Consider the following 15,330-nt stretch of genomic DNA (forward strand, 5'->3'; position numbering starts at 1 on the left):
CAATACCGCCTTGTTTCGTGAATATAAATCTCATCAATTTTACATCATTAACACCATGGAAAAGCTACTGCTCTCTGAGCAGTTTTTCCCTGCTAAATAAATATGCCCTCTTAAGAAAGCAGGAACAAATGGATCCTGGTCATTGTACTAATAAACACTTGCTTCTTCCCCAACTTTGTGTCAAAATCCACTAAAATTATAAAGTTGTCTTATGGCCATTTAAGGGGCTAGGGTGACCAAGCAGTGATACCAACCTCCATGCATCATGTGTAGTTGACACTGGGCAACCTAGACAGGCATGAAACCCACAGGAAGCATCTTAAGAGTGAGAAAGAGGTGAGTGAATGGCTGGCCTCTGGAAGGTAAAGCTGCAGCAGCAAATTCTACTGCAGAAATGATTCCTAAGGTCAGAAGCCTGAAAAGATGGCAACAGGCCGGGAATGGACATTTTTGAAGGTCAGGGCCAGCAATCCAGAACTAAGTAATGGTCATCATAAGAGGCAGGCGCCACTGTCCTGAGAGGCTGGCTGTGTGATGTGAGATCTAGATGACTAAAGGATCTGGGAAGATGGAAGGAGACCTGGGAGAAAGTCTACTTCAGTGGTTCTTAATATTTTCATAATCAAATTCTTCTCATGTTAAATTTCTCCTTCCCTTCAGATTCAGTAACATAGGAGACTTTGTTCAGTAAAATGCATTTATACTCATTTACTTTCCGATTTGGATTATTTGAATCCATCACTGATTGCCAAAGAGGATCTGCTCCAAGGTGAGCTAAGGGGTACAACAGTAACCAGATATAATTCTAAATAAACTCAGCATTTTTATTTGTGTGCACAATAAAAGAAGTCATCTTATTAGGAATAATTATAAATTTCTGTTCAGCTTTTTGAAATGTTGAAAATTGCCTGGGACCTCTTTTCATTATTTTTAATGATCCCTATAGACCCAGGACTTTGGGTTAAGAGCCATTGATCTGGTTCAAAGTTCTCCTTTAATAGAGGAATAAACAGAGATCCAGAGAGATACAGTGAGTGCCTTGTGTTCACATATAGTGGCTAGAATTCAAGCTTCTTAGCACCCAGTATAATGAAAAGGTCCTTTGTAAGGACTTGAAACACATCATATAATTGCTGCTGCTGCTGCTAAGCCGCTGCAGTCATGTCTGACTCTGTGCGACCCCACAGACGACAGCCCACCAGGCTCCCCCGTTCCTGGGATTCTCCAGGCAAGATCACTGGAGTGGGTTGCCATTTCCTTCTCCAATGCATGAAAGTGAAAAATGAAAGTGAAGTCGCTCAGTTGTGTCCGACCCTCAGCAACCCCATGGACTGAAACCTTCCAGGTTCCTCCATCCATGGGATTTTCCAGGCAAGAGTACTGGAGTGGGGTGCCATCACCTTCTCCATATAATGCCTAGATACATATATAAACCTTTACAGAGTACTGTTTAATGAGGATTATTTTAGGTACATTTAATCTAGAAAAATGACCGTAAAGATCACCATCGTTTAACAGGATGGGGGATATTGCTTGTTGAAGTTTAGTTAACAAGGGCAGGAAGGTCAGTTTCAAATGATGTTTGAATTACTGATCAGCAGTCCCAATTTAGTTCAACAACTATGGGTCAGGCACAGCACTCGGTACTAGGATGACGAAGATGAAGACAGAGTCAGGTGGGGAAGACCAGGATTTGGGAAAGTGTATCAGAGAAGGAAGATCTATGAAAGCAGGAGCCCAGGGAGCTGTGTGTGAGGAATCCTTTGGAAGTTCCAGTATCGCTAGACTGAAGTTCTGGGAAACACAGAAGAGGGAGGAATCTCCTCTGCAGGGAAAGAAAGGGCAAGCCTTGTTCAGGGGATTTCACAAGGTGATGTGATTTCAAATAGGCTTTTCAAGAGGAATAGAATTCAGGCAGGTGGGTAAAAGAACAGGTCTTGCAGACAAGGGGACCAGCACACGAAAAACCTCAGAGGTGTGGGTCTAACCCAGTTGGTGACCTGGGACAAAACAAAGAAGGGTGTTTGATCCTCAAGTCAGTCTTATCACTGCCACCTGTTGGAAAATTGTCATGACCATGCACATCTGTGGTTCTCTGAATGCAGAGGGCGCCCCTGGTCATGGTACAGTGTACGCCGTCCAGCAGGACAAGCAAAGGCCCTGGTTATGTGAGTGTACTAGGTATCAGTGCAGAACTTAGACTGGGCTGTGGCATGAGGAAAGATGTAGAAGGAGCCTATACCGCTGAGTGAGGCTGACTGGGCTCGGCAAGCAGAAGAAAGAGCCACCATCACAGATGCTCACTCAGCATCTGAACACTCCTGTTTATCTCTCTGGTCACAGCATCAAGACCATGGAAGGAAGCCTCCATTTCTCAAGGGCAGGCACAGCTCTTTTTTTCCTTCCATCTGGACCAAACAGCTTTTCCAAAGCCCTCTGGGCTTGTTCACACGTAGCGGAAACACATCTCTTATTGATCAACAGCTCGGAGGGAAAGTCCCCTGAAATAGGCTCTTCTTTTTGTCTCTCACAGGCCCTTCAGCATCATCATGCTGTTCACGAAATTTCCTACATCGCAAAGGACATCACAGATCACCGGGCCTTCGGATACGTTTGCGGGAAGGAAGGGAATCACAGATTTGTGGCCATAAAAACAGCCCAGGCGGTGAGTAGCCCCCTTCCAAGGAGGATGCTTTTCCTTGTACCTTTTCTGGGATAACACAGTCACACCATTAGTCTTCGGGGGCCCATTGTGACATGTGACTCAGCGATGCTGACACTAAGCTTCCCATCTAGAAAAGATAAACAGCCTTAGAGCAAAGAAACAGGCTCACGCCCATCCAGTTGTGGTGGTGTTGCTTTTTCTAATGGGTATTTCGTAATGACTAATTATTTTCCTTTCTGATTAAGCTGGATGGAGGCACACTATACAAATAAGTTTCCTTGTGTTGCTAGCCTCATTTAAAAAGAAAATAAGAGAAAACAAATAGCTGTTTTGCATAAGGCCTACCCTAATTTTATTGTATTCGAAATTACTAATAAATAAAAGCAGTGCCTTTTATGCTTATGATTATTATGAATTTGCAAATATAATTAGTTGAAGAAATGAACTTTAGCCTAGATGCAATTTGCTAAACCAATATAACAAGGTAGAATTAATTAAAGATAGAATGCTTTCAGTTTAATAGAAAAAGGAAGGGCTGCGGGTTGTAGCCAGCAAAAACAAAAATTGGTCACTGCAGCTCAGTAACCATCCTCTTATTCATGTGCTTTACCACCTTTTACTCCAGGCTGAACCTGTTATTCTGGACTTGAGAGATCTCTTTCAACTTATTTATGAATTGAAGCAAAGAGAAGAATTGGAAAAAAAGGCACAAAAGGATAAGCAGTGCGAACAAGCTGTGTATCAGGTATACCTGTGAATTTATCCTGGTACTGGAGACAGCAGGGGCTTAAAATAAACAGATATGAAAACTGACAGTCAAGGCTTCTCCTCCTGCTGCCAAGTAGAAATAAACAAAGATGAAAGGTTCCTGTGTAAATTACAGGCACCGAAAGCATGCCATTAGAAATGATCCCTATTCTCTGAGATTCTAGACATATGAGAGAAAGTGAAGTCTTAAAACTGGGGAAGATTTCAGGGGAGGAGATCTAAGGAAAGTCAATTGCATTTGCTTCTTGTTAACAGTCGGGGTGGGGCGGCTACAAGAGTTTTCATTTTTTTTTCTGCCAATTTTCTGCCTTAATGACCCACCAGCCTGTCCTACCCAGAGCTGGTTTCTTCACTGTCCTGTAATTTCTGAATACAGTCTTACATCTCTCGCTTTATATCCTCTGCTTTTCATCCTCCCTTCCCTCACTCTGCTGTAGACAATTCTGGAAGAGGACGTTGAAGATCCTGTATACCAGGTAATTTTGGAAACTAGTCGGGGTTGAGGGTCAGGAAAGGCCTGGGCCTGTGGTATAGGCATTTTGTCTCCACTGGCTGCAGAGCCTGGAGAAGGACCAAGATTATTTCTGAGGATGAGGCCTGCCAAGCCCTCCAGGAGCAAATTTCCATAAAAACTAACAGAAGTTTGGCCGGCATCAGTAGCATGGGATTTAGAAATAGGCTTCTCCCTTCTTGCCCCTGCTTCAGCCTTCTCAGCAATCTGTATAAGTTTGATCCTAGAGTTGAATGTTTGCAAGAGTCCCTTGAATATTCTGAGTTCATTAGAGAGACTGAATAATGAGGTGGCTTCAGTGAGTTAAGAACCAGAGATGGGGCCTGACATTTTGGCAACATTTGAACACACATCCAAAGGATGGTTTGTGAGCTGGGGAAAGGACTGTGAGGAGAAGTCTTTCTGGCCCCTGATTGTCCAGGCTGCCCCCCTGACTCCCTGGCTCATGCCAGAGGGGCTTTTGTGAGTGGGGGAACAGGAGATCCCCCAGACGTGCCTGCCTGTAGCTTTCTCTGTACTTTCTTCAGGGTTGCAGCCTAAGTGTGGGTAGAGATGGCTTCCCTTGGGTTCAAGTATATGCTCTGTTTTAACAGATGCAGATGAGAGAGGAGGCCTCTCCCACTCTGTGCTTATTCCCAAGGAGAGAGAGCAGCCAAACATTTGACTTATGGGACATAAAAGACAATCTGAAATGTACATTTCTAACTGGGACACACATGTGTTCTATATATGTGTGTCACACATGCATTCTGTAGTTTCATAGCATGCATACTTTCACACGAAAGCTGCCACTGCTATGATGAAAAGAAAATAATATGGATAAGAAATTAATCAAATCTGAATCATTTGAAAGACAAGTATCTAACATGGATGTAAATAAAAGTCAAAGGTGCATTTGATGTCAGGCTTTGCTTTAGAATACCAGGGGTGTGGATTCGTCTATAGTATGAGCTCAGCCCCTGGCTCATGGGCTCGGAGAGTGAAGAACATAGTCCTTCTTGAAATGGCCCAGTCTTTTAGAGTGTGAAACGCGTATATGGAAAATTTGACTTCAGTATTTAAAACTGAGAATGTAAAGTAAGGTGATATGTATGAGATGAAGGCGTTTGCGGCTTCTGAGCACATCAGGATTGGCTTAGGACTGTGGGCCTTAGGGAGCAAAGGGGAGAGACCACTGAAACCCAGAGCTGGCAAAGTTGGGGTCCCAGGAGACATCATCCCCACACAGCAGTCCCCGCACAGGCAGACACTGCTGAGATCAGTGCCACTGAAGGAAGGGGTTATATCTCCAGAAAGGTCTGCAGCGCCTACGCAGTCCTGACTAAAAGGCTGACCATCGGACCATGGCAATTTTCCTTAGAAGAGGCAGGAATGTGCCAGGCCACGTGGAATGTCAGTAATGTCTCTTCAGGGTGTTTTCTCTTGTGCCTGTGTCTTTAATGCTTACTACAATTTGTATCCTGAATTCCAAATGCTTTTTTTTTTCCTCTTTCATTTTCCCCTTAACTTTTCCTCTCTGGCGGCTGCTGTCATAGTACATTGTGTTTGAGGCTGGACACGAGCCAATCCGTGATCCCGAAACGGAAGAAAACATTTATCAGGTATAAATCACTTTCCTCTCCTTCCTTCGCACCGCCACCAGTGAACGCACAGAAGGGGCTGAGCCACCAGGGGCTCTCTTCTCACTCCCAGCCTCCACCTTGCTGTTGGTCATTCTGGGCTTGTTAAAATACCTCTGTGTGAATTGGCTCCTAGTTCCCTGCTGTTTACCAGTAGTTTTCATGCTTGATCATTGACATGTTTAATGGCCAACTGGGTAGAATATTTTAATTTTTAATGGATCTTAACTGTTTTCAGTTGACACAGAAATCAAACATTCCATTTTACTAAATTAATCCTTTGGAGGGTTGTTGTTCAGAATATGAGGGTCCTTCATTTCTCAAAACAATGTGCTGTTGAATTCCCTTAAAAAGTCAATTGCATCGCTGAAAATGAAGGCCAAATTCAAAAATGCTGTTTGGAGACAACAGTGGGAATATTAACTGAATGAAAGAAAGTTGAGCTAAAGGTTTTACCCCTTCTGAAGGGAAGGTAGATTAATATTCTTAAAAATGTCTGCTTATGTGAAGAAGCCTAAACACGTGTTTTTTTTTTAATTTATATTACCAAAGTATAATTGATTTACAATGTTGTGTTAATTTCTGCTATACAGCATGATGATTCATTTATACATGTATATGCCTTCTTTCTCACACTTTTCTATGATGGTTTATCACAGGATATGGAACATAGCTCCTTGTGTGTTACACAGTAGGACCTTGCTGTTTATCCATTCTATAGATAACAGTTTGCATCTGTTAATCCCAAACTCCCAATCCTTACCCCCTACCCCTCTCCCTTGGCAACCACAAGTCTGCTGTACACTTTTAAACTCGTTAATTCTCCTAAATATGCTGTAAAGTAGGTATTTTAATCCCACTTTTTCAAGGGGAGACTGAGGCTCTGAGAGGTTTAGTAGCTTCCTCAAGGCTGTACAGCTGTTAAGAGCTGGGACCAAACCCACACTGCTTCCCCTGTGCTTTTCCACCAAAGAATCTGTGTAATTACAGCACAGCCACACATCAAACAAATGTGACAACCTCCAGTTTTTCATTAATTAGAATTTTATCCCTAATTTGAAATATAAACATTATGGAAGCAGGAAAAATTTTAATGTATTTAAATAAGTGATTTTAATTTTCTTAATTTACTCAGTTGTGTGGTCTGTTATTCTGCCTTGGGCATGCATTACTTGTGTAATAAAAGTAAAACATATTTTCAGTTTTCATCAAATGCACAGAATTCTAAATGACTAAAGTATGTTAGTTCTACCAGCACCTCAATTTAACCAGCCCTTGGAGAAGGAAATGGCAGCCCACTCCAGTGTTCTTGCCTGGAGAATCCCATGGACGGAGAAGCCTGGTAGGCTGCAGTCCATGGGGTCACACACAGTCGGACACGACTGAAGCGACTTAGCAGCAGGGGGTAATGATCTATTTCTATGCACAGGTTCCATCTGGGTTCAAGTGCAAGCTTGCTCTTTGAAAAGTTGTCTAAAATCATCGCTTACCAAGTTTCTGTCTTGGTAGAAGACAGAAACGTTGCATATCTGTCCTCAGTGTCAAATTTTAAAGTCCAACATTGCTGTGTCTCAGTATTGTTACTGAACCAAACTTGCGTCCACAGACAAATCTACTGACACTGGCTTGTGGTGAAGGAAAGAGCAGAGTTTATTGCAGGGTGCCAAGCAAGGAGCCCAGGGCTGCTAGTACTCAAAACACCCGAACTCCCTTCAGGAAAGCATTTTAAAGGTCAAGTGAGGGAAGAGAGTTGCAGGGTATGTGATCAGCTTGTGTACAACTCTCTGGCTAATCATTTGGTAACAGGATGGTGTCACAGTATTGTTCCTTAGGCATCAGTAGGTCTGGGCGCTACATGCTCATGGGCATCAAGTAGTTAATTTCTTCAATTTGTTGGCGGTTTTAGCATCTGCAGAACAGCTCAGGAAATGTGCATCAGATCCTATTGTCTAGGTACTTCCAGAAGATATGAGGCAGGAGCCCGTTCTGGGAAGGCCCCATAGGGTCCTGCTCAGTTACAGTGTGACGCCAGAGGAACCACTAACCAGTCATCTGATGAAGAGAGAGAACCTTTTAAAATAAAATTAGATTTTTCCAATATAAGAAGTTCTTAAATTTAGACTTATCTGTAGTTGGCAGGGCTTCTTTTGTGCCCTGTCGGGGTCTCTGGGCGGCCATCTAGTGTACTAGGAAGGACTGACTTTGGCAAGCAGGGAACTGGGATATATTTCCGACTCTGTCACCAACTACCTTTGGCTAAGGGGTAGCGAGCAAGGCACTTGCCCTCTCTGAGACTCAGTTTCCCCAGTGATAAAGTAGGAGAATAAGTTCTCCCTAAATCATATGTAGGCATGAGAATGAAACAAGATCACAAGGAGACTGTAAAGAAGAGGATTCATCCCAGGTCACACACTGCATCCACAGCCATTAAGCCACCTTGTCAATCCCTTTCCTTCTCTGGGCCTAGGTTTACTTATCTATCGAATGTGCAAATAAGATGGAAGTTTGTCGTGGGCATGGCCCTTTTCTGTTGTTTGCAACTAGTCCCTCAGCACAGGACTGTTAGAGAAGCATGCTACCTTGCTTTATAGAGCAACAAGACTTAGAAGTGCTGTGCATCCGTGTGTGTATGTATGTGTATATAGTTTTGGTAACATTTCTCAAACAAGGTCTCTGTGAATGGGGGCTTACATACAGTATCTTCTTATGTCTCATAGCTACCCCAAATGGCTTGAGTCATAATTCCCACTTTACAGATGAGGAAAGAGTGCTGCAGACATAATGCATGTTGCCCAGGCTTACAGAGCCAGCAAGAGGTAGAACCTCCCACTCACTGATTTCTGTGCCTAAATAAGTAAATCCAAGGGCTCTTTTCAGTTCAGAATATCCTTGATGATAAGTTTTACAAGTAGATTCTATATAGGTTTCAAGTCAGTATCTAAAAGTCACCCTTCTGTTAACAGTTCTGACATCCAAGATCTTCCCCTCTGTCCATAATTAATAGGAAGTACCATTTAAGGGAATGACTGTTTTATTGCTTTCTGTTGGAAGGGCCTCTGGTCATCTTTCTCTCTTGTCTTGCCAGGCCACTGGGCCTCATTTTGCTTAACAAGAAATAAGCTCTTGGGCCTGAAGATAGGCTGTGCTTTTAAGGAGCTGCTATTGGGAGCCTCAACATTTTTTAGGGCCTACAAGTGTCCCATATTTATTCTTCCTGAGTAGACTTCAGTGTTTCTTATACTTCAGCTTAGTCAAGGTAGTCTCAGATTTTATTTTATTTTATTTATCCTCTGTTTTCTGGAATGAGGGCCTAAGTTTTAACTGTTTTGCGACCTCAAGTGAAGTACCTAGCTTCTGTGTCTCAATTTCTTGGGCTACAGAATATAGATACTATAGTCTCTGCTTCTAGAAGTGGTATGAATATGTAAAGCAACCAGGACAGCACTTGGTACATAGTAGGTTTTGTGTAAATGTTAGTTCCTTTCACTTCCTAATGCCATCAATATCAGATGCTGCTTGAGATGTCTTATGATGATGCATTAAGTGAGGTAGAACATGACTTGCTCACCTTATCTTGTCAGAGAGCCCAGTGGAAAGCTGCAGCTTCACTTGACTTCGCTATTTATAACTCCAACACAAGGGAGGGAGAGACTCTTGAGTACATGTCACCTCTCTTTGAGGATCAGTAGTCTCATTTTCCAAACTGGATTAATAATAATAATAATTGTCTTTCTATTTGCATGCCTCAGAAAAAATTATTAGTTGTCTTTTTTAAAACAACACAGAACCCCACAGTACAAAGCATTTTTACCCATCACTTAATTCTGACCCTTCCAACAACTCAGTGAGATGAGAACAGTTGTAATAACTACCATTTTAAATGTAAGAAATTTAAGTCCTTCATACTTAAGTGATGGGCCCAAGGCCAGAGCCTCTGATTTTAAAACCTAGTGTTCCTTCAGACTTTAGCAAGCTTCCAGCATCAGTGAGATCGCAGCTTGCCAAGGGCACATTCTCCAAGTTTGTTCATTCAAAAATCATTTTTAATTACCCAAGATTTGTTACACATTGTTATTTTAAAACGACATGTCTCTAATCCTATGTCACCCAGCCATCAACCTGCCCCTCCACACTATTAATATATTGCTGCACTGAAAGTGTCTTCTGTATGAATGGTCCTTAATGTATAGTTTCTAGAGTAATTTCATTTATTCATTCAATAAATAGTTAGGTATGGAGCACCAGCCTGTGCTGGGTGCATCAGGATGCACAACCAGATAAGGAAACAGGTTCAGAGAACAGTGACTTCTCCAGGGTCATACAGCCTGTGGCAGAGCCAGGATTAGGAACCAGACTTTCCACCTTGTTTTGGTCCAGGACGGTTATCACTCTATACAGCATCATATTACTGAAATGGTCCACAGATGGGACATACCAGTTAGGGGAAGATGAGAGCCAAGACCAAGGCACCGTCTGGTCTTCATCCTTTTAGTGTTTCTGCTGGTTTTTCTGTCTTCAGCACATATGTGGTAAATGTGTGATGCTTAGAAGTTTCTTGTTTAACTGTTATTTACAGATGGGGAAACAAAGGTAATAAAATATCTACTGAGCCCTCAGCAGGCTTATAAATCAGTCGGAATTCAGAGTGACCAGGAAGCTGCAGTGTGATTTGACAACTACTTTGTAAGATAAAGCTCCTTTTACACCCTCCTTCAGTAGCCTGATGACTTTTCCATCTCCCCCAGCGAGACAAGGAGCGCTGATAAGTCAGGGGCCACGTTCATCTTGTTCACCACATTGTCCTAGGGAAAGCACCATGCGCAGACACTTAATAGGTTCCTGGTAACTTTTATTTCTTAATGAAAGAATGCACCGGATGTTATGAGTACAGAGGAATGCTCCACCAGTACTCTAGTGGCGCTCCCAACATGATGTCTTAGCTGAAGTAATTCTTAAAAGACAAACAGGCAGGTTGATATCTCACCCATGGGACAGCCAAGCAGAAAAGCTTTCTCAATTATGCACAGTTTGGGTTTCTCCATCCTACTGCTTCTCCTCCATTTGCAGGCATAATTGAGAGTCAGCTGCGGTTCAACTTACTAAGTGCCCATAGTGAGCAGTGAATTGCAGGGAACAGAAAAACACTGTTCATTTTGCTCAAGCAGGGGTGAGCTGCTAGTAAAAATAAAAGTGAGGGCTTGTAATTTATTGGCCCTTGTTAACAAGGACTCTGTAGGCATTCTTAGAGGGTTCCTTTTGGAGGGAGCTTACTTATCAGGAGCAAAGAAATTACATTCTTCATGGGCTGCCTGCTGCAGGAGTAACTGAAAGTGCATCTTCTGCACAGCCATGCTCACTCAGAGTCCTGTTGTTTTGCAAGGATGTGCACAAGCTTCCAGGAGTATAGAATGAATGTCAGAGGACAAGAAACACCCAAATCTACTGTGGGAATGGTTGGAACAGAGGGGAGCTGCAGCTATTTGTATGATGCAGTAGTTCAAGGCAGACTATACAGGCTGATGCTTCTGGCTTCCCACTCACAGAGATTAAATGAGGATGTATGTGAACATAAATGTTTAGAATAATGCCTGGCACATAGAAAATGCTCTGGCAGTGTTAGCTCATACCGTTAGTGATAAATGTCTTGTTCCATAGCCAGAATAAGATACCTTTGACTCTGATCACTTCCTAGCTATGAAACTTTAGGCAAATTTCCCTAACATCTCTGAGCCTCACTCTCTACTACTGAAAGTGGAGATTTTAATACCAACTTCTCAGCATTAGTATAAAGATTTTAAGGTAAGTGAGAGAGAAAATGGCAAAGGGACTCCAGGAATAAGCTCAAATTCTTCTCTAAGCTGGTCCAAGCTTAAAAGGTAATTTTTCTTAACTATTCTCCACAATCCTCAATGATATACTTATGTAGCAGACACCTGCTGAAGGACTACTGGCTCTTATGTGCCATGCCTGTTTTTAAGGGGCTTCCCTGGTAGCTCAGCGGTTAAAGCAATGTGCCTGCAATGTGGGAGACCCGGGTTTGATCCCTGGGTTGGGAAGATCCCCTGGAGAAGGAAATGGCAACCCACTCCAGTATTCTTGCCTGGAGAATCCCGTGGACAAAGGAGCCTGGTGGGCTACAGTCCATGGGGTCGCAAAGAGTCGGACATGACTGAGCGACTTCACTTTCACTTTCACTTTGATCAAAAAGAGACCAGTTATCAGACAGAAAACCACTACTGGCTGATCCCTCCATGGAGGGTTTGAGTTAAGCTTTGCTAGTCACTGAGGATGAACTAGTGTCAGAAACTTGAATGTTTCAGAGCAAGGCCCCTGATAGACTCACTTGAAAAGTATTCCACAAGTCTATTGTTATTCATATGTATTTGGGTACATATGTACATAATGTATTAATGGCAAAAGACATTACCGTTCTAACACTTGACAGTATGATGGTGCCAAATAGACTTTTATTATTTACTCTCTTTTGCCTTTGATGTATAACCTAAGCAAGAAGCAGAGCTGAAGTTCCCATTTCAGTGAGGCCCAGAGGAGCTAAGTGACTTGCTTAGGCCTTGACAGTTTACACATGGCCCAGGAAGGCCAGATGGATAAGGAAGAGAAGAGAGGGAGAAAAGTTACAGAGAAGTGTTAGAAAACCATTGGAGAGTTTTTCGATTCTAGTCGCATGCTTCTTCTGCCATGGATGGACCCTTTTCTTACAGAAAAACCTTTGGTGATTATCAGATAGTATGTGAGTGATCCCAGCAGAAGCTGTATTTTGTTTTAGGACCTGGGTATTTGTTGAATTTTAAATAACCTGGATCTCAGATCAGCATGGAGTAGTACTTCAAGCTGAGCTGCAAACTGTTTGTAACAACTTAGGCACCTCCTAGCACCTCCCTGGCATCACTTTTGTCTTTGGTGAGATGATTATTTTTTTCACCACATGATCTCTGAAGTCTCTGCCTTTAGCTTCCTCTGCTGTGGTACTGTGAGGAGTCCGGTGGCAGAGACATCCTGCAAACCTCTGTGGAATGATTCACACCCCCTCTCCTCCTCCAGCTTGCCTGAGAGGAGGAGCCTGGCCTGACGCTTTCATGCTACCAGCAGCTCCTCCTTCTGCTGGAAGTTGGCTGCTCAGGCCTCCGGGGCTGAGTTCACACACGCTTAGCCAGTGGAAGGAAAGCCTGGTTGCTTTGTTCTTCAAAAGCAGAGTACCAGAGTGTTTTGACTGTGTTGAATTTGATTTTTTCGTAGGTTCCCACCAGCCAAAAGAAGGAAGGTGTTTATGATGTGCCAAAAAGTCAACCTGTAAGTGTAAGTACATCTCCTGTCTTCTACTGGGTCCCCACAACCTGGCTTTATACCGAGGCTTGGTCTGCAATCCGAGGAAGGGAGTCCACAATCCGCTCTTATGCATACGGATCACCACCTATATGGCTTTGCTGGGGACAGCATGCTGGGGACTCCTCAGTGGGTGAGGGGAAGGGGGTTAGAGGTGGAAATGATGGGGCTGAGTCTGCATGAAGGTCTGGCTCCCTGAGTGGAAATCTGCTGAATCATGAAAACTCCTATGTCCAAGGGATTCAGAGTCTCCGGTATTTTATGGAAAAAGTCTCCAGCCAAAGACTCCATGATGCCTGGTCAAGCAGGGGCAGTTCTTGGTTCTGGGAAGAGAGCTGTCCACTCAATTTGAAAGTGGTCAAGAAGCTTCAGAAAGACAGAACAAGGGCTGGCCAGAGCCTTTGGAGTGTGTTAAGGGTCCAGTCAGTGATCAGCACGCTATAGAAAAGGCCATGTGTTGTATGTAGGCTTGCAGAGAACCGGGGGCCCGCTGCACCTGGACCTCATCTGCTAGGGGGACTCCTGGAAGTCTGAGATACAAAGGAAAATACTCAGTTGTGTGTCACTGCTGGGCTCAGAACCATGTTTGAGACATGTTTCAGTGCAACTGAAGTTGCACTCAGAAGGCGCCTTCTACCTAACCCAGGCAGCCCTGAGGAGCCAGTGCAGGCTTTGAGTGGGGGGACCTGTGACTTTGCCTCAGCTTGTGTAAAAAGAAGTGGGGTGTTTAGTCTCTGCTGACTTCATTCAACCATGGGTGGGAGGAGCACCGGTTTTGAAGTCATACTGACCCTCAGGAACCCAGCTGTGGTCCTAACAGAGCTGTTGTGAGGCTAAATGACCTTCTCTGGAACACTGTTATCAGTCCTGGACCCCACACCATGAGAGACATAGAGACAGCCCTGTATGTTTCAAGATAAGATTAATAATGGGGTTTGAAACCCAATTTGGTGAACAAGTAGCAGAAGGACCTGAAAACCTTTGGCCTGGAGAAATGAAACCATGAGTATGGAGGTGGGCATCCCTAGGACCATGAAATGGAAGAGGGATTATACTCTTCTGTATCTGCCAACTCTTGGAACTGAGACGGGGGTGGCCCTACAAGAAAGTCATTTCTAACTCCAGCTAAGGGTGGTCTACTGATGGTCAGAACTGCTCAAGGGTGGAACTCTGGCACCTCAGAGAGTAAGCTCTCCATCACTGGAGCTGTACAAGCAGAGCCTTGAAGACCACCTGTCAGAAGGATGATGGGATGAAGGTGGGGGAGGGGCGGGGATTCAGACATTGAATGGCCAGAGGGGCAAGCCTTTGATACCCTTTCCAAACCTGAGTTTCTGGATTCCTCCAATCAGGAGTCTTTCTGGCCCCTTCTTACCCTCCCCTGGCTCCACTCCCCTTTTTCCTAGTGAACTTTCTTTCTGACTTACTTCCATTTCTCTACCCACTCTTCCAGTATCTTGAAACCATCCTATCCCACCTAAAGACGGCTTCCAAAACTCAATGCATGTTAGTTTTAATAAGAAGACATATCTGAGTACTAGCCCCTTTAAAAACACCGAGTGTAGAAACAGTAGAAGGCATGCAGTGTAGGGCCGTTCAGAAAAAGCAGTTTTTCTCTCAGAGGCCTTTGCATTTAATCAAGCCTGCTTGTCACCAAGACACCGGTCTGCTCTTCGTGTTTCAATTTGGTCCAGCCCCCATCGCACAGCTCCCTCCAATTCAATTTGTGCCTAAATTGCCTTACTTGCCCCTAACAGGCTTAGATACGTGAGGAAACATGCTCCATTTGCTGCCTTTGGTTTTTGTGAATTTATTAACCAGCCTGGCCACACCACCTCCATGCTTAGTAGCTCCAAAAAAAGAAAAAGAAAATCCAGACTCTCAACCTGACATACACGGCACTCGGGTCCCAGCCTCTGCTGTATCTTTGCCCTGCCTCATCCTGGTCCAGCTCCACTGGACTCCTCAGCTTCCCCAAGCAGTCATACCCTCCCCACCCTCCCTGCAGCCCTCCCCCAACATCCTGCCTTGTGTTTTGGGGTGTCTTACTTGATTCTACCAACAGCGTCAGCACGTCGCCCCTGCATTTGTGCCTCCACACCTGTCATTCCTCCAGGAGTAGACCACACAGTGTTGGAATCCTTCTTCCTCAGGAGCTTCTGGGAGCTTCCTGGGGTCCTTGTGTTACTAGAAGCAAGCCCAGGGCTTGGTTCTTCGCAGCCAGATACAACACGGCTACTCTAGGGATAGTTAATAGATATATGGATCCTTTTTCCTTGTAGAAGGGATTTATGAAAATTCTTGCTATTTTTTTTAATGAGAATTTCCTGTTTCTCTGATTCTAAACAGTCATTGAGGACATATGCTAAGGCTTTGCTTAGAGAATGTCGGGGCTGCCTGAATGCCCCACAGTGGCTTCCCAC

The 15,330-nt window shown here is 43.9% G+C and overlaps 1 protein-coding gene across 1 annotated transcript in view; it reads left to right on the top strand.

Moving 5' to 3' along the window:
* DAB1 (DAB adaptor protein 1) overlaps positions 1 to 15,330 on the top strand; it is a 1,468,439-nt gene that overhangs the window by 1,389,593 nt on the left and 63,516 nt on the right. The window contains exons 9-13 of the mRNA XM_070786460.1: positions 2,534 to 2,665; positions 3,291 to 3,410; positions 3,871 to 3,909; positions 5,480 to 5,545; positions 12,821 to 12,880. Of these exons, the coding sequence (XP_070642561.1) occupies positions 2,534 to 2,665; positions 3,291 to 3,410; positions 3,871 to 3,909; positions 5,480 to 5,545; positions 12,821 to 12,880 (417 nt within the window). The remainder of the gene's footprint in view (positions 1 to 2,533; positions 2,666 to 3,290; positions 3,411 to 3,870; positions 3,910 to 5,479; positions 5,546 to 12,820; positions 12,881 to 15,330) is intronic.

Source organism: Bos indicus, chromosome 3 (assembly GCF_029378745.1).
Source record: "Bos indicus isolate NIAB-ARS_2022 breed Sahiwal x Tharparkar chromosome 3, NIAB-ARS_B.indTharparkar_mat_pri_1.0, whole genome shotgun sequence".
NCBI lineage: Eukaryota > Metazoa > Chordata > Mammalia > Artiodactyla > Bovidae > Bos > Bos indicus.